General features: G+C 52.1%; 4 protein-coding genes and 1 long non-coding RNA gene across 10 annotated transcripts in view; 3 read left to right on the top strand and 2 right to left on the bottom strand.

Annotated features, from left to right (window-relative positions):
- Window positions 1–2,746, top strand: part of LOC128798632 (discoidin domain-containing receptor 2-like) — a 57,815-nt gene extending 55,069 nt beyond the window's left edge. For 4 of the 5 annotated variants that reach the window (XM_053962348.1, XM_053962346.1, XM_053962347.1 and 1 more), the window contains exon 17: window positions 442–2,746. In XM_053962348.1, coding sequence (XP_053818323.1) covers window positions 442–582 — 141 coding nt within the window. In that variant the 3' untranslated portion in view covers window positions 583–2,746. Of the gene's footprint in view, window positions 1–72; window positions 111–441 lie in introns of all 5 variants that reach the window. The other variant, XM_053962349.1, reaches the window with a different exon arrangement.
- Window positions 2,747–3,684: 938 nt separating this feature from the next.
- Window positions 3,685–5,641, bottom strand: LOC128798633 (uncharacterized). 2 transcript variants are annotated; one of them, XR_008434491.1, is made up of 4 exons: window positions 5,304–5,641; window positions 4,569–4,662; window positions 3,934–4,016; window positions 3,685–3,755 (listed from the first exon to the last, which is right to left on the bottom strand). It is a non-coding gene; the product is annotated as an uncharacterized LOC128798633 (long non-coding RNA). The 2 variants fall into 2 exon arrangements; XR_008434490.1 differs by having other exon boundaries at window positions 3,690–4,016.
- An 85-nt stretch (window positions 5,642–5,726) lies between these two features.
- On the top strand, window positions 5,727–19,700 carry FAM166A (family with sequence similarity 166 member A). The gene is made up of 7 exons (XM_053961777.1): window positions 5,727–5,825; window positions 9,371–9,540; window positions 12,840–13,135; window positions 14,475–14,580; window positions 15,724–15,818; window positions 17,774–17,891; window positions 19,539–19,700. The coding sequence occupies exons 1-7, from the start codon at window positions 5,770–5,772 to the stop codon at window positions 19,625–19,627; spliced, it is 930 nt and encodes a 309-aa protein (XP_053817752.1). The 5' UTR covers window positions 5,727–5,769; the 3' UTR covers window positions 19,628–19,700.
- TUBB4B (tubulin beta 4B class IVb) lies at window positions 19,618–21,741 on the bottom strand. The gene is made up of 4 exons (XM_053961776.1): window positions 21,621–21,741; window positions 21,426–21,534; window positions 21,239–21,349; window positions 19,618–20,823 (listed from the first exon to the last, which is right to left on the bottom strand). Exons 1-4 carry the CDS (start codon window positions 21,675–21,677, stop codon window positions 19,763–19,765), a joined length of 1,338 nt encoding a protein of 445 aa, XP_053817751.1. The 5' UTR covers window positions 21,678–21,741; the 3' UTR covers window positions 19,618–19,762.
- Window positions 21,742–21,829: 88 nt separating this feature from the next.
- The window catches only part of NELFB (negative elongation factor complex member B), a 33,520-nt gene continuing 31,361 nt past the window's right edge, over window positions 21,830–23,988 (top strand). The window contains exon 1 of the mRNA XM_053961774.1: window positions 21,830–22,260. The gene's annotated coding sequence lies outside the window, so the exon portion shown is untranslated. The remainder of the gene's footprint in view (window positions 22,261–23,988) is intronic.

Raw genomic sequence — 23,988 nt, 5'->3', positions numbered from 1 at the left:
AAATAAAATAATTCTGCCAAGCTGTGCTGTAGATAAGCTCTAAAAGGTGTTTTTTCTGTCTCTGCTAACAAGCTGTCACGATGCTTAGAAAGCCTCATGGGCTGTCTACGGTGAGTTGAAAGTACTTGGATTTTATTGTGGTAAATTTGGTTTTGGTTTGTGTTTTGCTGTCTCTCAGAGGACAAATCCCTCAGAAGCATTCATGTTTTCTGGGGGACAAAAGCCTGTTTGGTGACCAGCTCATCAGACAAGTTGGCAAAGTGTCCGTGGTGCTGTTTGAGAGGCTCTGTCCAGACTCCTCTGGAGCTGGAGGGATTCCAAACACTGCATGGTGGCTGTGTCTTGTAAACCTGGAATGAAACTGTCTTTTGGTGTTACTTGAGTAAAGGTTCAGTTCTTCAGTGAGAACCCCACTGAAAACTGTGACTCTCTTCCTTTCAGATCTATCTGTCCCAGACTCCTCTGTGTCCTAACCCTGTGTTCGACCTGATGCTGAAATGCTGGAGCAGGGATATCAAAGATCGTCCCACGTTTGACATGATCCACCAGTTCCTGCTAGAACAAATGGAATCAAACATTTGACTCCAGGAAAGAGGCAAACTGTCGAGAACAGAGTGACTTTGGGGTCTCTTTGCCTGTCCCTCACAGTCAGGCCACCTCGCTCCCCTCCCTGACTATTTCAGCTGGGACGTCCATGGCAGCTGCTCATTCTCTTGGCCATGGTCTGACACACAGGACCAGAGGATCTCATTTGGTTGAAAAATCATCTCCTCTTCTGAATCATTTCCTGGGAATACTGTGAGAGGGGTTTTATTGGATACCCATACACCTTTGGGCAGAAGTAATGAGTGAAACTTGGAGGGACTTGGAGCTCTCTCCTGGCTGGAAGAGAAGGCGCCAGTCGGTGGGAGTGCTGCCACTCGAGAGCAGGTTTCTGGAAGGAAAGGCTGCAGCCTTCCAGAGCTCTTCCATGGAGTCTGATGGAAGTCATGTGCACATGAGCAAGTGTTTCTGTGTGCTCTTGCTACAGACAATGGTGAGAGGCCAGAAACATCTGGAGCTGGGAAATGGTTTAATGGACTTGGGAACTGACGGAGCATTTGGGAACCCTTTGGGAGTGACACTGCCAGGGTCCACAGAAGATGCTGAAACAAGAGTCCAAGATGATGTTCTGTTTTCCTGTGGTTGTTAAGCACTGCTTTGGTTATATATGTGCGTTTTCCCCACACTGGATTTTTTTTTTTTTTTTTTTGTTTTCTAGAAAAAAATGATTTTAAAAATGAATGTTAAAGGTTATTGGGAGGTCACTGTGTTAGAAGGTCTTCCTCTGACCTACAAATTAAGGTTAGGGTAGGGAGTTTGTATTGAGAAGTAGCTGATACTGTACTACTGTCACTATGTAGAGTTATTAACCTAATGAACTTGTAGCCACAATGGACTGATGTGCAATTAATCCTGTATAATTACCCATCAATATGAGATCTCTAAATCAATGCTGTTACGTGTGAGAGGGAACTTAGATTTGGTGGAACTGGATGGCTGAGAGCAGAACCCTCTTTGTCACTTGTCACAGCTCCCACGGGAGGGACAGGAGGAGCACACAGGTCACACGTGTGTGTCTGGAGCCAGAGGTTCCTCTCCAGGTGTGCAGCAGGTTGGTGCCATGGCCAGGCAGGGGCAGCTCAGGCCAGGCTCTGTCACTGCCCTGTCACAGGGGCTGGGCTGGCACGTCCCCTGCTGTGGCCTGTCCTTTATCTTGGTTACTCATTGAACTTGGGGTTGCTTTTTGTGTGTCCTGTCACAAACAGCTCATTCTCTGGAGGGTTTTAGAGGGCTCTGAAATCCATTTGGAGCAAGTTAGAGAATTTAGTGTGTTTCTACAATAAATCCATTGTGGATTTACCAGGTGCCTGGGGAATACTCTGCTATTCCCTCTCTAATCATTTAGCAAGATACTTAGGACCAAACCAAATATTTCATAAGCTGGGACAAGATGAAAGCTCAGCACTTGGCTTTTTTTTTTTTTTTTTTTTAAGTAGAATCCAGCATAAAATGTATTTCCAGTAAAGATTATAAAGATAATTTTCATCTTAGCCACAAGCATAGATGACAGGCTGGCTGTGCTGTGAGAGGGCACTGCTGAGAGGGGAATGTCTGCGTGGTTACAACACAGGCATAATTGTGCTAAAAGAAAAACCCTGCTTCTGAATGGGCAGATGCCAGGCTGGAGTGTGGCATGGCTGTGTCTGCTCCTTGGGAAGGCTCCAGCCATGCCTGGCCTGTCCTGCTGGGGATGTGTCCCCACCCCAGCTGCTCCTCTGAGCCCCTTTAGGGCTGAGGAGCCGGAGGGCCCAAGTGCTCTCATCTCCCTGCAGGGATTCCTGGAATCTCACCCCCTTTTAGGTTTTCTTTTTTCCCCCTGTGACTGGAGGGGCTTGGGGTGAGCTGCCCTGCCCTGCTGGAGTCAGAGCCAGCAGGTCCCTACTGCAGCCTGCTGGGTGCTGCTGTCTGGCAAACCACTCAGACAAGGTATTTCTGGAGCATTCCTGCCCCAGGAAATGTCCCCAGTGCCACCCAGCCGTGTGTGTGGTCTCCTGTGCTCCGGAGCTGGGAGCTCCCAGGGCAGGGAGAGTCCCTGGATGGGCTCTGTGCTTCTGTGACATCTGGACATGCTGTTCCTCCATTGACATGGTGACATAAAAAGTTTGTCTCATATCAATAAATTCTAATGATAACCTTGACAAAAGTGAATTTCCACTTCTTTTTATGTAGCCAGGAGTCTGCCCTGAGAACTGACACTTTGCTGTGGTTGTTCAGTAGCTCTGGGGAGCGTGTGACCCCTGGGTTTGGAGGGAGCAGCCACACGCCATTAAATGAAGAGTTTTGAAGGGAGTTTCTGGAAATGCTGGAAAGGTGCTGGCCCAAATCCCCTGGTGCTGGTGGGACCTTGATGGGCCTGGGGTTGCTGGTTGATGCTGCATTTCAATAAGCAGCTTCTTCATCTCAGTGTTAAAATTGGCTGCTTTAGACTGGAAGGAGCCTTTATAGGTCCCTTATCAACCTGCCCACTTAAAGCTGAGCTGATTTCAAAGTTCCTTGGGGTGCTCTGGGCTTTGAAAATGTCCAGGGTTGGAAATGCCATCCCTGACCCAGTCCCAGGGCTGTTCTGTGCCCATGAAGAACTTTTTCATTGTGCCTGGTGGGCCTTTCCCTTGCATCCTGTGCCTGTTGCCTCTTGGTCTTTCACTGTGCCCCTCTGAGCTGGGCCATTGTTCCCCTGGCAGAGCCACCCACCCTGCAGCCCTGGGCTTGCTGAGCAGGACTGCCCACGATCAGAGCTCAGGTATTTGGGCAAACTCAAATACATTTTAGGCTGAAAATACCAGATCTCTCAGTTTAGGCACCAAGGGCAGGAGTCAAAGCAGCATTTTGATCTTCTCAGACATAAGTTTGAGGGAAATTAGGCACCTTAACAGGTGAGAACAACCCTCAAATATTCAACAGGTAGCCCAGAGAATCTGTGGATGCCCCATCCCTGGAAACGTCCCCAAGGCCAGGTTGGATGGGGCTTGGAGCAGTCTGGGACAGTGGAACAAGATGATCTTCAAGGTCCCTTCCAACCCAAACCAGTCTGGGCTTCTGGGATATTTAATCAACTCCATACAGGAGTTAGATATTCATTGATTTATTACTGCCTTCAGTGACTGTAAATGTTCTTGAAAGAGGGAAGGTCTGGCCAGAAAGAGAAGCTGCTGCTGCTCCATCAGCAATCCAGTCAGCGTTGCAGGAGTTGTGAAACATCCACAAAGTCCCAGTGAGATTTATAGGTTGAAGGCCCTGGGCCAGGCTCAGCAAGTGAACTACTGCAAACTTCACACCTCCCCAGCTGGATTTGAATCTTTCCTTCCCTCCCCCTGTGCCAGGTGCCCTCACCTTCCTCATGATCTTCCTCCCATAGAACATCACTTTGTCCCTCTTGCGAAACCTGTACTGAGGCACGTGTGGCTGAAGTTGTTCTGAAACAGAAGCATCACATCAGAAACCACCTTCAGCAGCTGGGAGAACACCTGAGCACAGCTTGGAGGCTTTGCTGCTTCCAGAACAGCTCCTGTGGGCAGTGTTTGGAATTTAAACCACCCTGGGATCCCTCATTCCCCAGCTCTGGCCAAGCCAGACCCAGGCAGGGCTGCCTGGAGGCTCCACCTCAGCCCCAGAGCAGATAAAGGGCTCTCTAAGCAGACAGAAGGCTTGGGTAGTTTTAATCTCCTGAAGGAAACCTCTAATTCAATCATTTCTCCTTCCTGTGACAGAGAAATCACAGTAGGGTTGAAATCCTCTGCCTAATTCACCACAGATCCTGAGGCTGACGCTGCTCATACACCAAAGAAATAAAACCTCCAGGTCCTGCATGTGCCAGCTCTGGGCTCAGACCAGGGGAAGGGACCCAACACAAGTTCTCCATCCTTTAGAGCTGCTGTCCTGCAAGAAGCACACCTCTCCAGCAAACAACTACCCGAGAAAACTACAAACACACTCAAGATGGTGGAAAAACTGGTTTTAAAACTTACATGGTAAGTACTTGATAATTGGATAGTCTCATCCCATACATGACAAAAAGAACAACTACTGCATGGCTGCAGCTCCAATTGCAATTCCAGCCAGCTGGGAGGGAAATTTAGGGAGAAAATTTAATAACTCTCAACTTCAGAAGTTACTACATACTTTTTGAAGGGCTGAAGAACACTCAGCTCAGTGAGATGTCTAAAAGCCAAGCATGTTCATAAATACTTGATTTATAATTCAAACATCTCATATGCAAGAAGTTTAAACTGCACCAGTGACCAGTCCTAAGATCACATGGAAAATACTCAATGTTTTTCTTCCCAAAGATCTGGGAGCTGATCAACTCAATTACAGGAGGTGTATGAGGGCATGGAGGGACAGGACAAGGGGAAAGGGCCTCAAGATGAAGGAGGGCAGGGCTGGATGGGATTTTGGGCAGGAACTATCCCTCAGGAGGGTGGGCAGGCCCTGGCACAGGGTGTCCAGAGCAGCTGTGGCTGCCCCTGGATCCCTGGCAGTGCCCAAGGCCAGGCTGGACAGGGCTGGGAGCAGCCTGGGACAGTGGGAGGTGTCCCTGCCATGGCTGGGGTGGAACAAGGTGATTTTCATGGTCCCTTCCAGCCCAAACCGTGCCTGGGCTGTTCAGCAAACAGGAGCCCCTGTCCTGGGCCTGCCTTCAGCTGGGCAGGGAGAAACCCAGCAAGGCACCGTGGCCATGTGGTGTTGGGAATGGGAACAACCTTTATCCTGCAGGAATCAGCAGTGAAGGATCTGAATCCTCAAACAGCCGGGGCAGCAGGGAGCAGGCAGAGGAGGGGTGGCCGAGCTCCCAGTGCAGCCCAAGGACCCCTGAGCCCGTGCCTCGATGGCTCTGATGGCCTGGGGGGCTTGGGCAGCCAGGCTTTGCAGAGCCCTGGGGTGGGATGTGAACGTGGACACGTGTTCGTGCTGGGGCCACTCACAGGGAGCGCCTGGCACTGCTGTGTCCAGGGCTGGGAGCCCTCAGGAAAGCTGACAAATGCTGTAAAATTCCTCTGCTCCTCCAAAACTTCCAGGTGGGGAAGGAAAGGGCTGTGTCCAGGAGAAGCTGAGGGGGTTTGTGCTGCAGGTGGAACCTGTTGGGGGCTGACATCACAGAGGCTCCCCTGGTGATTGCACTGAGCTGTGTCTCCTTCCCCCCTCCCCACCACGAGCTGTAACACCATCATGGCAGTCTGCAAGGGAAACAGCCTCTTCCCTCGAAACCCCTACTACATCCCTGGGTGAGTTCATCCAAAACATCCATTTCCAATGCACATGGCTCTGGTTGGGGTCAGGGAGTATTTATGACTCAGGATGTTTTGGGGTTTTTTAAAAGACAATATTCAATATTCCTGTAACCATGCTCTGAAGGACACAGAGCTCCAGGGAAAACAGCACCTTACAGAAGGGCAGAGCTACAGACCATGCCATGGCACGTGGAGAGCAAAGCCAAAATGGTTTTTTCCCCCCTTTTCCCCCATTTCTTTTAAGCTGCCAAATCTCAGCAGAGCTACTGTGCAGGGTTTGGCTTCCAAACTCTCTTAATATTTGCAGCAAGGATTTTTGGAAGTCTCCTTTGGCTCAAGGGTTGTACAGCTGTGACACCCTCTGGTCACCAGGCTGTAGCCCTGTCCTGCTGCTGGTTCAGAGACTGGGAAGTCTTGTGATCTACTCCATAAGTAGCTGGATTTCTTCCCAAAGCTCTTTGTGACGCTCTCCTCTAAAGGCTTGGAAGGAAAAAACCCTGGATATGAGGCAGTGAGTTACAGGGGAGAAGGTAAGATGTGAATGGGAGGAATTTGGGATTTGCTGTGAATTAAGACTTTGTGTGTGGGGTTCTGTGGTGAGACCTGGTCTGGGATGTGTAAAGGGGGTGGGAAGGGCCGGGTGGCCCCCTGGGGAAAAGCAGCTGCTGTGGGTGTGAAATCCCTGGGATTAGCCCAGGCTGAGGTGAACCAGGCTGTGAGCCTGGCACAGGGAATGCCAGCCAGGTTCCTGGCACAGGGAATGCCAGCCAGGTCCCGTGGGCAGGGCAGGGCAGGGCAGGGCTGGGGAGGCAGATCCCCATCGGGAAGCAGATCCCCAGGCACAGGGAGAGGGTGGAGCACCTTTCCTTGAGGCTGCTCCCGCGGTGATGACAGAATCAGCCCTTCCCCTTAGACTGACAGGCAGGATTTTCCATTACTGATCTCTCTTCCTTCCCACTTACATAAACTCTGAGCCTGGGGGTTTTTTACTCATTTTTGCATTGGGACATTCCCTGTGTGCCATCAAAGCTGTTCTGGCAGCATCTTGGGAAAGACGAGGGACAGCAAGGAGGGAGCTGTGGCTGGAATTGCAGCCCCAAAAGCCTCAACACCTTCCCTTGCTCACCCCTGCCTGCCTGCAGCTCCCTCAGGAGCAGCTCCAGGACCCAGGATGGACACAACAGCTGGGGCTGCTCCTCTCCGGAGCTGCTTTGACCTGTGGAGGAGGAGGAGGTAAACCCTGCTGCTGCTTCTGCTGGTGCTGTGCAGGCTCAGGGCACCCCTGAACCCCCGTGGGTGCTGAGGGTGAGGAGGAGCTGCCTGAAGAGCAGCAGAGCCCTGCACTGGGGTGTCACAGGAGGAGGGTTTGTGTCCAAGATGTCCCCAGGTGTCCCATGTGCTGCACCTGCCTGTGCCTGCAAACCTACAAAGACCAATATGGCAGGCACATTCTTCTCTCTCTCAGGATTTTTTCATGGAAAAGCATAGAGAGCAGAAATAGAAATTGTTTTCTCTTTCTTCTCTCTGTGCTCTTCCATGAAAAAATCCCGAGAGAGAGAAGAATGTGCCTGCCACAGACCACGAGAGCACCGAAGCACGTCGTTGTCACTCAGGCCAGGCAGTGGCCACAGCAGGAGTTTGAAAAGCCACCACAGTGCTCAGGGGTACTGGGAAGCCTAATCCCAGCGAGTGGAATGGCTTAGGATAGTCTGGGTGGGCAGAGAAGGGCTCAATCCATGAGTCCTGGGCACAGCCTGGCTCTGCAGAGCTGGGAAGGGTTTGGAGACAAGTGAGGGTGGGCCCAGGGCCAAGGCTTTGCTGGCGACCAGGGAGGCAGAGCAGGTTTGGGTGGCAGCCTGGGAGTGGTGATGGAGGAGATAGGGCTGAGCAAGGGAAGGGTGAGATGGGCTCAGCCTCGGGGTTTCACTGCTCACCAGCTGAGCCCCCCCAAATAAAAAACCCAAAAGGGGGTCCTTCACCAACACCCCAGCACAGGGGCACAAACAGCCCTGCTGAGGCTGATCCCTTCCCCAGGTTTTTCCAGCAGCACTTGTGACTCCCTCTGTGGCAGATCCCTTCTTGTGCACCCAGACAGACTCTCTCAGGTGACCTCGTGTTTAATTGCAGGGGAACAGAGCCCTTTCTCAGCCCAGCCATTATTTTGTCCATGATCAAAATCCCTCCAGCCATCCTGTAATTACTGGGGCTGTGTCATTTGTGCCCTTGTTCAGTTTTATCATCCGTGTTGCAAGACTCATTGAGAATCCCTGGGGATGAGGCACTGAGCTGCTCCAGGAGGAATCCTGCATGCAGAGTGGGGAAACCTGCCAAGAGTAAATGCACAGCTCTGCTCGCTGCTGTTAAAACTATTTGGAAGGGAAAGGACTTACTCATCATCTTATGATCCTCATGCATCATCTGGCTTTATCCCTGGATCCACGCTGGGCTCATTGATGGAATATTTCTGTCTGTCCATTGCAACTGGCTGCTCTACCTTTCTTCAGTGCTGGAATAACATCACCATTAGGAAATCTGAGACTGGAACAGCTCGAGTTTCTGATGGTGACTCGGAGCAGAGCCAGAGCTCCAGCACCTGCCCTGCCCTTGGCCACCAGCAAGTCACAGTGCCCATCCCAGGCACTGGGCAGTGGAGAGATGCCAAAAAACCAGAGCTGTGTTTGTTCCTGGGACTGATCACCTTCCCTGTGCCCCCCCCTGTGCCAGGCAGTGCCTGGGTGGGCTCATCAGCCTGGGCCCACTCCTCGCTGTGAGCAGACAGAGGAATTATTTTGATTTTTAAGTTTCAATACTGAACAAGAGACACTGGGATTTTCTCAGTTACAGTGTGTCAGAGCAGAGAGGCACTGCAAAGTTTAAACTGGGGCACGTTGAACTGGAAATGGTATTTTAACTGGGGGATTGTGGATGTTGGTGCTGCCAAAGCCACTGCAGCCCAGGCTGTGCTGGGAGTTTTCCCATCCACAGGTGCTGCTCCCTGACCTCATCCCATGTTTCTCCAAAGGCCTGTGCCTGTACATGCCTGTGAATTGATGAGCCAGTTGTCATGCTGCCAGAGGAGAACATGCATGTGAAACACAGACACTCCCTCCTGGCTCCTGTGTGACCACACGTGTGCTCTTGGTTCTCCCCTGGTGCTGCTGCTCCACCCGGGCTCATCCCGTCCATCACCTCCCCTGGGCTCCTGGGCAGGGCCTGTCCAGGGTACAAACACTCTGCAGCAGGCCTGCACTGGCAGAGGGCAGGGCTGGATGGGATATTGGGCAGGAATTGTTCCCTGGGAGGGTGGGCAGGCCCTGGCACAGGGTGCCCAGAGCAGCTGGGGCTGCCCCTGGATCCCTGGCAGTGCCCAAGGCCAGGCTGGAGCAGCCTGGGATGGTGGAAGGTGTCCCTGCCATGGCAGGGGTGGCACTGAATGGACTTTAAGGTCCTTTCCAGCCCAAACCAGTCAGGGATTCCATGATTACCCCACCAGTGGACATCTCCCATTGCTGATGGCTCCTGTTTGGTTTCCTCCTCAGCTATGGGGGCTACGTTCCTCAGTTCATCTTCAAGTCTGGGGACACCTATGGCAGAACCACCCACAATCTGCTGACAGATCCCAACATCAGGAAGAGCCCTCGCTCCCTGCTGGCACCGCTGGACAACAAGGAAAACCTCCTTGAGTTCCATTACCACACTGAGCACCCAGGTGAGCAAATGGACCCTGCTAACGAGCACAGTGTTAATTACCAGCAGTGGGGTCTGTGCCCACGTGTCCTTGGTAGGCTGCTGGATGAAATGGGATATTTTCCTTCATCACAGCTCTGGTGTAGGAGCTCTGACACCTGGAGAGCAGCAGAGTGAGGTGCTGCAGCTCTTGCCCTCTGCTCATGAGGATGGGGATTCTGGTGTTGTGGGGAGGAGAGTTTCCATTCCCTGGCTATCTTCAGTTAATGGAGATAAGTGACTTTATGGCATATCAGTAACTCACTCCCAGTTCTTCCAGAATTCCTGTTGTGGTTTAACCCTGGCTGGCAACTAAGCCCTGTGCAGCTGCCTGCTCACAAATCCAAACCATTCTATAAAGAGAATTACCTCTACCCCAGTCAAACCCAGCACAATTCCACAGGCTAAAATCCATCTTTCTGGGGAAGGTCTGGTCTCCTACCTCTGATTCCTTTCTGGCTCACCTGCCTGGTGCACAGCTCCCTCTGCTCTGAGCTCTGACAGCTTGGCCTTGATTCTGCTTCTTGCTGCTCCTCCTCAGCAGAAGGGCTCCTGTGCTTTCCCTTTCCCTCTTTTCCCTCTTTTCCCTTTCCACTTTCCTAACAGGCCCCATCCCCTCCATCAGACACAGACAGGCTCATGTGGATTCCCAACACTGGGAATTTGCAGGAATCTCCTACCAAGTCCCAGCCCTTTGTGCAGAGTGCCTGGTCCCTGCTGAGCAGCCCCAAAGCAGGCACAGCAGAGCTGCCCTGATCAGCCCCTTGGGGATGTGCCATCCTCTGGGGACACATTTGCCACGTCCCATCCCGTGGCTCTTGTGGATGCCCTGGACAGTGGGAGTGAGGTTCCTCCAGGCTGAACACAGGGATAATGTGCCCATGTGAGATCTGGGTCTTTATTTCCCTGGGGTTGGCCACACCAAAGTGTTGCTTTCTCATTTCTCACTGGGAATTTGTGCCATGAAGCTTCTTGCAAGCTTGTGGCCTCCCTGCTCCTCCTGGCCCTGTTTTCCATGATCCAGGCCTCCACTGCACACATGGTGTTTACAGGCTTCATTCCTGGAGATTTGAATTTGCATTTCCTTGGTCTAAAATACAGCTTGGACAGACCCAACTAACCAGTTGACCGAGTTGCTCTCTCATTATTTTGGTTCTCTCCTCGTTACCAATGCTGGTGCTCATGTTTGCTGCTCCTTAGTGAGGTCCTGAAGAACCAGCCCTGGCTGTGCTGATAAGGTCACCAACAGCTCCTGCTGTCCAGCTGGGCCTCTGCAATCCCTTAAACCTTGCCCAGGTGCTGCCTGGTGTCCTTCTGGGTGTTTCATGTGATCAAAGAGCTCATGGCAGTGTCAGGCCTGTGGCTGCCTTTAGCAAACTCGTGCTCAAGATTTGTTCTCAAGGTCTGGCTTTGACAAAGTCTCATTGATGGGCACCAAGTACTTTGATTGTTTCTATCAGTTGAATCCCATTTGTTTTCTTGCTGGAAGTGCAATCAGGCTCTGCTGTTGAGCATCTCTTCCTTCTGGTGACCTGGAGCTCTGTCAGGGGAATTTAGGCTGGAGATCAGGAAAGGTTCTTCCCCCAGAGGGTGCTGGCACTGCCCAGGCTCCCCAGGGAATGGGCACGGCCCCGAGGCTGCCAGAGCTCCAGGAGCGTTTGGCCAGCGCTGCCAGGGATGCCCAGGGTGGGGTTGTTGGGGGGTCTGGGCAGGGACAGGGGTGGGGCTGGGTGATCCTGATGGGTCACTTCCAGGTTGGGATATTCTGTGATTCGATGAGATCAGCCAGGGATGTGCTGAATTATCCATCATCCATGCTGCAACTGGTTGTGGCACAGGCAGCAGCTCCTCAGGAACCTGACCTGAAAATGTGGCTATTTCCTCAAATCAAAAGCACTGTGCTCTCCTGGCTTTTCATTTTGTGCTTCACTGTGCAGCCTTTCAGAATCAATCAGTTTGCAAACTCCAGGGTCATAAAAAGGAGCTCACATGGATTTCTCAAATACAGAATAACCCAAGTTTCCTTTTCCTTTGGTTTGTAGGACAGAGTAGATTCAACATTCTTATTAATAATGAAGTAAAAAATAAACCTGCTTTAAAATTTGCACATTGGATTGAAAAATCATTTGAATCAAGGATTTTTCTTTATTTTGGTGCTAGCCTGGACACTTGATAATTCAGTTGCATAGAGCATATTATATATATTTCACAAAGTTGTATACAGAATATATACACATTATTATGTAATTATGGGCAGATTGCACACCTGAATGCCCACAAGAAATTTATACTCATGCAGAAAAGGGCAGATTTTGCTGATTTCTACAGATTTGCAGAAATCATGGAATCATTCAGCTTGGAAAAACCTCTGAGACTGAGTCCAACACTAATCCAGCACTGCAGATGAACAGACTGTCTGCAGATGGAGCCTCTGCTGGAAGACAGTTCCTCATTCCCTGGGCTCAGCCCTGGGATGCAGATGTGCTCCCAAGGGGAGCTCAGAGGAAGGTTGTAATAATCTGGAAAAAAAAAAATTACCTGTGAGCACAAAAATTGAAGGAATTTGGTTTATTTTAAAAAGACAAGGCTGACACAGTAACAGTTTTGCAAGAAGGAAAAGGTGGCTGTGGGGTGGAGGAGTGATTCTCGTCTGGAACTACAGAGGAGGGGGAAAATGAGCTTCACTGCTGGCACAGAGGAAGAGAAAGTGCCTGAGCCAGGGGGTCACACGGGGCTGGGGAGCCACGTCAGGGGGGATTTTTAAGGGGAAATCAGAGAAAAGTTTCCAGGCTCAGCTGTCCCTGCAGAATCTCAAAACACACGGCTCTGTCTCTCATTCACAGCAGAGATATATAGCACTTGCTGGATGCAAGATATTTTTTCCCAGCCAGTGAGCAGCAATGGTGCCAAAGCAAGAATTCCTTGGAGGGGGCTCTGTTTGGGGTGGGCCGACACAGCCACGTGGAGTTAAGGATTGAGGGTTTTTCCCCCCTTTACGGCTTTTTAGCTTTGCTGGTGGTATTTTCCCGTTTAGGTGACAGTTGGAATAAATGTTATTTAACTGGGATTTGTGCCGGTTTTCTGTGCAGGCTGGTTTATTGGTGGGGCTGATGACACAGCCATGGGATGTGCATGGAGTGAATCTTTGTGGTCTCTTCCAAGTCGAGCTGTTCTGATTCTACACTGCCGACCTCCAGGCTCTTTCCCATGGCATGGGGATAATGGGAGTCCCTCATCCTCTTCGGGCCACGCCTACCCCCTAACTCAGTGTCTGTCCTTCAGGATATGTCACCTACCAGCCCATCACAAGCCCTCCTGAAGTGCCCCTGGGGCCGCAGCCGGTGCCCACGCCGGTGCTGGCGGAGCCGATGGTGACGGGCACGGAGCCCGGGCACTGGCGGTGCCCCCCGGGCGTGCCCGGTGCCCGGCAGGCCTGGCTGCCCCCGGAGCCGCTGCGGGGGCTCGCCCTGCACCCCGAGGCCCAGGAGCTGGAGAGGGAGGTGGCCAAGCCACCCCTGGCCGGTGTCCTGGGAAAAGGGACTGGAACGTGCCAGTGTAACTGTGGAGGGAGCAAAACGGTGAGTGGCTCTGGGAGGTGTGAGGAGGGAATTTCACACGGGTGCCAGTGGCTGTTGGGTTAAGCCCTTTTCTGACCCAGAGATGGGGCAACTGAGAGGTGTTTTAAAAATTTCTATTCTGTTTTCAGTCTCATGTAAAGGGTGAGACAATACAGATGTTATAATTCACACTATTACATTTAAAGTATTTACAGCATGGTGTGGCTAAAGCTAATAAGCTGAAAACACTTGTAGTGTATTGTAATTAAGAAATAGTTAGCTTCTAATTCTTCTTTAGCCACACCATGCTGTAAATGCTTTAAACTTTCTGATTGTAATAGCATTAATTATAACATCTGTATTGTCTCACCCTTTACATGAGATTGAAAATAGAATAAAAGTTTTAAAACACCTTTCAGTTACCCCATCTCTGGGTCAGAAAAGGGCTTAATCCAACAAATGGCAAGGGCACAGAGTTAGGAGTTTGTGTAGAGAAAGATCAGACACACAAATGTTTCCAGCAGCAGCAAATCTACTCCATCTTCAGGAAATGGTTTTGATCGTTAATTACGCTTCCCAATCAAAAAGGCTTAATTTCTCCTTTGGGTGGGTTTGGCTTCAATCCCAGCCCCTAAAGTTGTGTCATGCTGTGCTGGGCAGCCAGGCTTGTGCTTCCTTAGGGTGTCCTTGGAGCCCTGATGCTGACTTCCTCCTCCTCCCAAAAAGAGAGCAGTCCCAGCACCTTTGGTTGGATTTCTGACCCTGTATCTGTCCCCACCTGAATTTCCCACCATCATTACCTCTCCCTTGAACACCAGTACTGGGATTTGCCTGTGGAGCTGGGGGCTTTTGAGCATAGCACAGCCAAACATCCCTCCAGACCAAGATGTTTCATGGTTTTTAAAAAATTATTATTATTATATTTGCTATTTTTTAATAAAACATTTATTTTCTCTGGAGCCAGCAACAACCTTTGTCACGTTCCTGCAGCCATGGCTCTGCAAATCCTCTGAAGGCAGAGATTAGAGGTTTGACGCATGGAGTCAAAAGCTGGCTTGGATGTAAATCCCAAGAAGGGGCATTCCTGCTCCTTGCCCTCAGAAACAGATTTGCACAGGAGCTCAGTGCCCAAAGCTGCCCTTGTTCTCCACAGGGATTTTGTAAACCCTTTCTAGGTCTGCTGCTTGCTCATCTCGTAATTTGACTTTGCCAGAAATGGCTGGGGTAGCTCTGGAGTGAAGCTGGGAAGAACTGGAAGTGGCAGTTACCATTCCCAGTCCTGGCAGTGATTTAAGCAGTGGAGCCGAGGGGAGAAGCGGGTTTTACTGGTGTTTTATTTTATTTCTCTTTTTGTTTTAAGCAGCTAGAAACCGGAGGTGTGGCACTGCCAGGAGGGGTTGCAACAGCAGATTACCCATTGCCAGTGCTGCCTGTCCCAAATGCCATCCGACAGAAAGTCATTTTAGGTAAAACACAGCGAGGGCACGTGCAGCCCAAGGCCACCTCTGAGGAAATTATGTGACCCTTCTCCCCTTGGGGAAACCTCAGTGGCATTGCCCAGTGGCTCCAGCTTGTTTGGGATGGAAAATATCCCCGCTGCTCTCCCTGCAAGGGCGTTTCTTTGGGATGCTGTCACCCTTTGGGATGCTGTCACCCTTTGGGATGCTGTCACTCTGTGCCCGTGGGCAGTGGAAGGGATTCAGGAATCACCTCGGTTCCCTGCAGCTGTGGAGCCAAGCTGCAGAGGGTGAGCAGAGCTGGTCCTTGGGCTCTGCCCCACCCTGCCGGGGTGTTTATTCATCTCCTAGAAATCAGATGTTTTCCTGAATCACCAAATCCACACACAGCAGGGTATGGCACCACAATAAAGGCATAAACTCTGTCCTGCAAGGGGTGTTCTGTATCTTCCCCTTGCTCGGGGAGAACATTCCTGTGCAGCAGGAGAGCTGCGATGGGTGATGGGCTGAGCTCCCCTCCCAAGGCTCCAACTGCAGCGGGTGGGATCCTTCAGCCTGCACTGCACCAGGGGAATACAGGGATCACAATATTCCAGTTAAAACGAGAGAGTGTCCAGGTTTTAGGGTGCAGAAGACAAATTTCCCTCTCCAAAACATTCCTGTGGAAAGAGGGAGCTTGGGCTGCTTTTAGGTTGTACCTCGCTAGGTTTTGTGTAGTTTTAGAATTTATAAAGTTTCTGTTGTGGGAATTTGTTGGATGGGCAGAGCAGATGAGGAAAAAAGGTTGGACATCCTGTTGTTAGCCCCTGAATGTGTATTAAATTGGGAGAAAACATGAAAGAGCTGTAGATGTAAAAAAAAAAAAAAAAGTATTAAGAAAATGAAATGGTTCTTCCATGCCACATGCAGAACAACAAAAATCAGTTCAGGCCATTGTGTTTTCCTGGGGAATCATAAGGGAAAAAAAACTCTTTCAGATAAGATACCTCACACGTAAGAGTTAATTTTACAATTTAAACAGATTGATTTTTCCTTCCTATACTCGAAGGTTTTATATTCATCCCAGGCTCCTCCACTCTCAGAGTGGTTGATCTTTAAATGATCTTTGTCTGTTCTCAAGCAGAAAATGTTCTCTTTTGCCTCCACCCGAAGGGTACACTGGATATATCCCCTGCTCCATGGACAATGTTGGCATGACCTACCTCTTGTCTGTGAAGAAAGCCATGGAGGAGTTTGACCGTCGCCAGGTAGATTGTAGATTATTGAAATAACGTGCATAATGCTGATGCTGAATTTTCAGTAGTAGGATTAGAACTGGGTACAAGTACAAGCAAAATCAAATGCTGTTACTTAATATTGAAAAAAACACCAGCAATTAAATTCTGTAACCTGTTTCCTTGGGACATGAAAGGATAGTAAATGAGTTCATAAAAGGATTAAGGAAATATATTGAGGGCTGGGTCAAGAGTGGCTGTTAAAAACCTTGCTCTGGGTGCAGAAATACAGGATGTAACTATCTGCACTTCCCTTATAGAATACATCTCCTCTCTCTGGTTGGCAGTGCTGGTGACTTCCTGTGATATATCATTTATTTGGTTGTAAGGCTTTTTCCTTTCCTAACACAATTTGTCTTAAAGGGATCTCGACCTTCTTTCTCCTCCTTTTGGGAAGGAGGCACAAATATCCCTCCTGAAAAACTGTGTCCCCTTGCTGTCAGAGCTCCCATACAATGACACATAATCCCCCGGCACGGAAAAGGAGATCCCTCCCGCAGCAGTTGATAGTTTGCATTCAGACCTACACGTCCCTCCCTGCCCCCGGGATGGCGTGAGATCCTTGGATGCAGGGAGATCCCCGGGGTGCAGTGGGATCCCCGGGGTGCAGCAGCCTCGCTGGTCCAGCAGATCAGCGCATCAAACACAGCTGAGACACCCCAGCCCTTGCTGCTCCCCGGGACACACTGCCGTGCCTCCATCCCCGAGGATATGAGGCTGATGTAGGAAAAACGTCCAAGGCTGAGGGTCCCCAGCTCAGAGAAATCAGCTGGGTAGAAATGAGTCAGCGGGGAGAGCAGCAGGGCAGCGTCGTGCTTTGGATGAGATGCATTTCCCGGCGCTGGCTTCCGTCTCCTTTCCTGCTGCCGCGATTAGGAATTGAAATGGAGCAAACAGAACAAAACCCGGGCATTTATCCCTGAATGTGCTGTTTGCCAAGCCCTCCTGCCCCTCGTGCCTTGGGACACGCCTGCCATGCCGTGAATCAGCCGGGGAGGTGTCCGTCCGCCGCGGGATTCAGCGCAATCCTGGCTGCTGGGGCTCGGCGGCAGCGAGGAGCAGACACGCTGAAGGGAGAATCACACCGCATTTCTAGCTAAGATGGCTTCTGACTTCAGGCCATTAATCTGCTGCCCTAAATCTTCGTTGTCCTCGGTTACAGATGTGCCATGGATCACTGCTCGCTGCCTGCAGCAGGCACAGCAAAAACCCCCTCGAGGAGCCACAGCCTGGGCTCCGTCCCAGGCGCAAAGGGCTCCGTGGCCCCACGGTGCGCTGGGCTCCGTGACCCACATCCCCTCTCGCATCCCAAGCAAGCTCTGGGGACACCTTTAGGGGTTCTGTGGCTGCAGAGCTGTGACACCCAGCTGTCCCATCCTGCTGCCCAGCCCCTTGCCTGTGTCCGGCCTCAGAGGGCAGGAGATGATTTGTACTCTTCCTTCAGTTAATACTCCCTAAGCCTTCCTGCTCCGCATGGCCTGGGAATTCCAGGCTATTCCTGTTGGTGGGACTCATGGAAACACAAAGGGGGTCAAACCCAAATAGCCACAGCTCAGGAGCAGGCCCGGCTCCAAGGACAGCAGAGCAGGAATTCTGAGACCTGGGGATGACCCCCAAGGGAATAAATCTCCACAGCCTGGTCTGCAGGGATCCCAAGGACAGCACCTGGGCCATGCTGTGGGCATGGGGGATGAGCTGGTAGGGACTGCTGCCAACACCTGCCAGGAGAAAAATTTATGGAGTGGGAAAAGGGACAATGCAATGTAGCTCTTAATTAGAAGATAGTAGGACTAGAAGGAGAATTGCTTTATGTTGGCTTAAATATTTTATATAATGCAGAGTCAAAGCACATGACTTTGGTAAAAATAGTGTGTTTTAAAATAGACCGTTCCATGTTGTTGTAGGGTCTTTTTTGTTTTGTTTTCCAGCTTTTGGAGAGAAATCCACCTTATACGTTGGGCACGAGATTCCCCCTGACACACTGGCCGGACACCAAAATTTACAGCCGTGCTGGACTCATACCCAACTACACAGGCTTTGTACCATGTAAGTTCATCAGCTGAGAGAAAACGAAAGTCACTAATACTAATTACAGGGTTAAGTAGTGCTGCTACTGGCTGGAGTGGCATAGCAGTGGACAATCACTGAGATGTTCCACATGAGCAGTAGGTTTTTTTTGTGGTCTGTGCTGAGGTACTGGAACTCTGCCATGCCCTGGCTGCAGGAGAGCCCAGCATTCCCACTGCCAGCCTCTCCCAGGCTTCACATTTCCAGCCACCATCCCCCGACAAGGCTCAGTGACGTCCCACCTGTCACGTGTCAGGAAAGGGATTTGTTCTAAAAAGCTTGAAGTCTGATAAAAAGGAAAAGGTAGATGGTATGAAGGGGTTGAAAAAGCACAAAATGTGTAGGGAAATGGTATTAGCCATCAGGACATGTCCTTGCCTGAGCCCTGTGACCTCTTGGGCTGCCTAAAAGGAGAGGTCTGGAGGAATTTTGTGTGTAAGGCAAAGTGTGTCCATGCACCTGAAAGCATTAAGGTATCAGGCTAAAAAATCTCAACAAATCAGCAACTAATGCTTTGCTGTGTTTGGTCACAGCTCAGTAATGTGGGTAGGAAACCATGGAGCTCACCTGGGAAGAACTGAACTCATTGCTCGTCCTTGCTGCATGCAGGGGGGGGAAATGGGAGAAGATATGAACTATGGCAGGATTGAAAGCAGAAAGTGGGAGAACAACTCTCCTGGCAGGGCGGGGCTGTGGCTGATGGGGAGGTTGAGCTCAGAGAGGAGAATGTTGAGTGCAGGTCTGACACTGGGCCCTGCTCTGCAGACATTCCCACTTCCCTGCCCCTGGAGCCACCAGTCAGCAGTTTTAACTGCTCCAACCAGTCCAGCTCTGGGTGGAGAAAATTAATTAAGGCAGAAAACCTTTAAACAAGAGCAGTTATAATTTAGAACGCTGAACAGAACTTTTTCAGCAGGGAAGGAGCCTGCTCCATCCTGTCCAGCTCCTTGGTTGACAGTTTTGTCACTTGAAGTGACACCAAACATATGAATTGGTTCCATTGTAAAAACCTGCTGTTAATATAGGGTTTTCATGAGACAAACCAGTGTCAGATACTTGTCAGGTGTTCAGCTCACCCAAAAAGCAGAGGCTGCATCAACACCTGATTATCAAAACCTCTACTGTGATTTCTGAAATCACTGCAGAAGGGCTGTGCACATGGGACAGCTTTGGTGTCACTTGTGACAGTGTGCCCAGCACCCTTGGGCCAGGCCAGGGCTCCCTGCTGGGTTTGTAGTGCTGAGGAGCTGCAGTGGAGCAGCTCAGCTGCTGCAGGAACACCCAGTGCTGGGTGGCAGCTCTGTGGCACCATTTTGTGCCCAGGCAGCTCAAACCTCCTGGGGCCCCTGCTCAGCTCCTGCCAGGCCAGGCTGCACCAGGCCACAGGCAGGTACCTAAATTTAGCTACAGCTTGGAGTTAAATCCACCCTCCCTGTCAGATGTGCCCCCCTCCAGCAGTACCTGATTTAAGAGAACACCAGGGAGTGCCCTCAATCCCCACGGCAGCAGGACTGCCACCGTGCCAGTGACACAGCAGGCGTCACCTGGCTGAGGGCAGGACAGAAGGGCGGCTGCCGTGGACAAGGGGGCAGTGCTCGTGCCAAGCCCGTCGTTTTTGTGTTGCAGACCTGCAGGACACCTGCGGGCTCACTTACGGGGACAGCACACGGGAATCGTACCGGTGTGAACAGAGGAGACGGGGACGTGCACTGTGAAAACTGCTTTAATGGTGCCTGTACAGCATCGGGAGTGACTCGGAACAGCAATAATAACACAACACAAACAGAACTTTTGAATGAGAGAGTTCATACAACTTTAAACAAAATTTACAGGTGTTCAACTGCATAGCTTTATTCTGCTTCCTCCTCAGCCTCCTCCTCAAACTCTCCCTCCTCCTCAGCTGTAGCATCCTGGTACTGCTGGTACTCAGAGACCAGGTCGTTCATGTTGCTCTCAGCCTCTGTGAACTCCATCTCGTCCATGCCCTCGCCCGTGTACCAGTGCAGGAAGGCCTTTCTGCGGAACATCGCAGTGAACTGCTCAGAAATGCGTTTGAACAGCTCCTGGATGGCCGTGCTGTTGCCAATGAAGGTGGCAGACATTTTGAGGCCGCGAGGTGGAATGTCACAGACTGCTGTCTTAACGTTATTAGGGATCCATTCAACAAAATAGCTGCTATTTTTGTTCTGAACGTTTAGCATTTGCTCATCCACCTCTTTCATGGACATGCGGCCCCTAAAGACAGCGGCCACGGTCAGATAGCGGCCGTGACGAGGGTCACACGCCGCCATCATGTTCTTGGCATCGAACATCTGCTGGGTGAGCTCTGGCACGGTTAGAGCCCGGTACTGCTGGCTCCCACGGCTGGTGAGTGGGGCAAAACCAGGCATGAAAAAGTGCAGACGTGGGAAGGGAACCATGTTCACCGCCAGCTTCCGCAGGTCAGCGTTGAGCTGGCCCGGGAACCGCAGGCAGGTGGTGACACCGCTCATGGTGGCCGAGACGAGGTGGTTCAGATCACCGTAGGTGGGGGTCGTTAACTTCAGTGTTCTGAAGCAAATGTCATAGAGCGCCTCGTTATCGATACAGTACGTCTCGTCCGTATTCTCCACCAGCTGGTGCACTGACAGCGTGGCGTTGTAGGGCTCTACTACAGTATCTGACACTTTAGGGGAGGGCACCACACTGAAAGTATTCATAATTCGGTCTGGGTACTCCTCACGGATTTTGCTGATGAGAAGGGTACCCATGCCAGAGCCTGTGCCACCACCCAGGGAGTGAGTAAGCTGAAAGCCCTGAAGACAATCACAGCTTTCTGCCTCCTTTCTTACAACATCTAGCACAGAATCGACTAATTCAGCACCTTCCGTATAATGGCCCTTTGCCCAGTTGTTTCCTGCTCCGCTCTGACCTGGAAAAGAGCCATTTTCGTATTAGATTACGGTCACTGCTTCCTGCTTATTGCTTGCAAGCAAAGCCTAAGAGCATCAAGCTCCATGAAAGCTTTCATCTTATCGAGCGCACGGCTGTGGTTTCACACAGGCACCTCTGCAGTGGCTCGCCAGACACAGACAAACATTAATTATCAATGATACAGCAGCCACTCCATTTCTCCCGGTGGCACGCACGGAGGTGGTAACGAAAAACCGAAAAGCAAAGACCTCTGGTGCCACCTCGGAGCTGCTCCCAGCCGCAATCCCTGGCGTGGCTATTCCACGCCAGGATTAGCCCCATCCGGGCCGGTCCCTCGGAGCATGTGCGGCGGGGCAGCCCCGCAGTGCCCTGCCTGCCCCACCCCGCGGTTCCTCCCGCCCCCGCGCACTCACCGAACACGAAGTTGTCTGGCCTGAATATCTGCCCGAAAGGCCCGGAGCGCACCGAGTCCATGGTGCCGGGCTCCAGGTCCACCAGCACGGCGCGGGGCACGTACTTGCCGCCTGCAACACAGGGAGAGCCATGACTACCGCGCCGGGGGGGCCGTGGGGAGCACGGGGGGGCGGGTCCGGGCCCTACCTGTGGCCTCGTTGTAGTAGACATTGATGCGCTCCAACTGCAGGTCGCTGTCCCCGTGGTAGGTGCCGGTGGGGTCGATACCATGCTCGTCGCTGATCACCTCCCAGAACTGCCGAAGAGAAGCGCGTCAGCGGCGGCCGCGCCGGACCGGGCGCGCTCCCCTCCCGCCCCCGCGCCCTCTTTCCCCGCCCGGACCTTGGCTCCGATCTGGTTCCCGCACTGCCCGGCCTGCAGGTGCACAATCTCCCTCATGATGGCGGCAGCTCAGAGCGCTCTCTACAACCCCAGGCTTTCCCCAACCGACTCTGGCTGCGTGAGGCAACCGCCAGCCCTTATATAGCAGCGGAATGCGCGCGCAGCCTTCTTCTCCCCGCCCAGGCGGCCTCTGGCAGCAACGATTGGATGCTTATAGCGAGGCTCTACAAATGAGAGAATCTAATTGGCTACGCGGCTGTCACTCAAGCCGACAGCGCTTTTTCGCCCCGCCCTCCTGTCTGTTGGCGTTAGTTAGACAACCGGGAGCCGCGAGTGCCCGCCCCAGCTCGCTCACGGCGTTCCCCATTGGCTCAATTGAATGATTGATGTCGAAGCCGATTGGCTGCCGGCCGTGGGGGATGAGCTAACGCCGTTTGATTGGCGGAGAACGAAGTGCCCTGGTAACCGTCGCAGTGACTCCGCAGCGGGCTCTGGGCGGTGGCCGCCGCAGCCGCCCATTCGCGGACCCGATTGCGCGCTTTGCGCAGCGGAGGCGGCGGCTCCTCCTCACTGCGGGACAGGGCGGGTTCCCCGCGAGTCCCCAGCGCTTCCCCCTCGCCCCTCGCCTCCGTTCCTCCAGGCAGGTCTCCCTCCTTCCTTCCCCGCCCGTCCCCCCGTCCCGCTCCAGCCGGCGCCGCAGCGCCGCGGCGAGTGGGGGAACGACCCCGCGTGCGCACGCGCGGGCTGCAGCGACATTCCAGCACTTTCTGGCGCGCGGCCCCGGCCCCAGGGTGGCGGGGCCGCGCGCGGGCGTTGTCATGGCGATAGCGCGCGCGGGTGGCGGGAAGGGGCCGGGGCGGGCGGTGTGAGGGGAGTGTGAGGCCTTGGGAGGCTGAGAGGGACTCTGAGGGCTCAGGGAGCCTGGCTCCTGTGAGCCTTTGGGGGACCCTAAAGGCTCAGGGGTTCTGGAAGTTGTGAGAAGACAGTGGGGGCTCGAGCATCTGTGAGGGTTTGGGGGTGCCATAAGGGCTCGGAGGGCTGTGGAGGAAGTGTGAGGGCTTGAGGGGCTGTGAGGGCAGAGGGGGATCCTGGCAGCTGTGAGGGGGTGTGTGGAGGTCTGGGAAGTCCAGCTGCTGTGAGGGGCTGTGAGGGCTTAGGGCTGCTCTGAGCCTTGCAGTGGCAGCTCTGTAGAGGCCCCTGTGATGTGAGGGGAAGGCCCCAGTGAGGGCCTCCTGCCTGTGAGTGGATCTGAGGTAGACATTGCTTAGTTATCAAGGCCTCCCCACATGGACACTCCATCCTGGGCTGTGTGTGGGTGCTGTAGCCCTGGTCATAAGGCAGCCAGACGCCCCATGCTGGATAAATACCACCCTTGCCTTTCCTTGTCCCTTATTCTACCTCCCAGCTTTGTGAGCACATTGTTGCCCAGACAGTGCATCCATTGGTCATAGTTTTATTAAACATATATGATTATTGTTTCAGCAGAATCTTTTTATGGTTGTATGTATTCATTGTGATGCCAGCTTGGTTTACAAGTCCCAGCATCTCTTCTTGTTTCATACTGGAGCAAAAACTTGAAAGAGGCTCCTAATGGAGCTCCCAAGGCAGGGAGTCTCATCCTGCTGCCTTGCCGTGGGGTGGGCTGAGGCAAACGCAGCCATGACCTCAATTCTGCTGACACAGACACACAAACGGCTCGTACACATCCTGGAATCTGCCTGGATAACAATAATCCAATCCTGTGGCTGGGTCAGGTGAGGAGGAGGTGGCAGGATATAGAAGCCCCGTGAAGGCTTTGGCTGGAGGTTGAATGGCCTCTGGTAGTCGGCTTAATACAAAGATTATGAAGATCGATATTTCTGGCATGTAAACAACATATTCCTGCAGAGGCGCTGGAAGGAGTCCAGGAACACTTGGAGCAGCCCAAGGGCATCAGGAGTGACTGAGAGGGTCCTGGGAAGGGCCTGTGTCTGCCTGCTGGGTGTCTGGGGAGACACACGGCTCATCCCTCACACGCACGGCCGGAATGCAGGAGGTTCATGCAGCTCCCTTTGAGAGAGCTGAGTAATGCTGAGGCATTAGGGTCTAGATTTATTCCTCTAATTACAGGCATTGATTGAATAGTGCTCACGCTGGAATCAGTGGAAAGGGATGGCTTGGCCCGCTCCAGCTCGGAGCAGTCCTCTGACATCACCTTTTTGTTCTCTGTGATGGTGTTTGAGGTGACCAATTCCAAAAAGTGCAGCATCATTTAGATACTAAAGGCAGCCAGGATGAATCTGGATAAGACTTGCTCAAGGTTTCACACAAGGCTGTGCTAATCAGTAAAGACAGCTTTTCCTGCAGGATGTGATGCTATCTCTTCAGA

The sequence above is a fragment of the Vidua chalybeata genome, chromosome 21 (assembly GCF_026979565.1).
Source record: "Vidua chalybeata isolate OUT-0048 chromosome 21, bVidCha1 merged haplotype, whole genome shotgun sequence".
In the NCBI taxonomy this organism is placed as follows: Eukaryota; Metazoa; Chordata; class Aves; order Passeriformes; family Viduidae; genus Vidua; species Vidua chalybeata.
The sequence above is the reverse complement of the archived record's forward strand: the minus strand, read 5'-3'. Positions and strand labels throughout refer to the sequence as shown.

Coding starts and splice junctions, on each gene's coding strand:
- FAM166A (XM_053961777.1), top strand. CDS start 5,770: ATGGCAGTCTGCAAGGGAAACAGCCTCTTCCCTCGAAACCCCTACTAC. Junction 14,581..15,723: donor CCGACAGAAAGTCATTTTAG/GTAAAACACAGC, acceptor CTCCACCCGAAG/GGTACACTGGATATATCCCC. Junction 15,819..17,773: donor AGGAGTTTGACCGTCGCCAG/GTAGATTGTAGA, acceptor TTTGTTTTCCAG/CTTTTGGAGAGAAATCCACC.
- TUBB4B (XM_053961776.1), bottom strand. CDS start 21,677: ATGAGGGAGATTGTGCACCTGCAGGCCGGGCAGTGCGGGAACCAGATC. Junction 21,350..21,425: donor CTACTACAACGAGGCCACAG/GTAGGGCCCGGA, acceptor CCTGTGTTGCAG/GCGGCAAGTACGTGCCCCGC. Junction 20,824..21,238: donor GCCAGACAACTTCGTGTTCG/GTGAGTGCGCGG, acceptor GCTCTTTTCCAG/GTCAGAGCGGAGCAGGAAAC.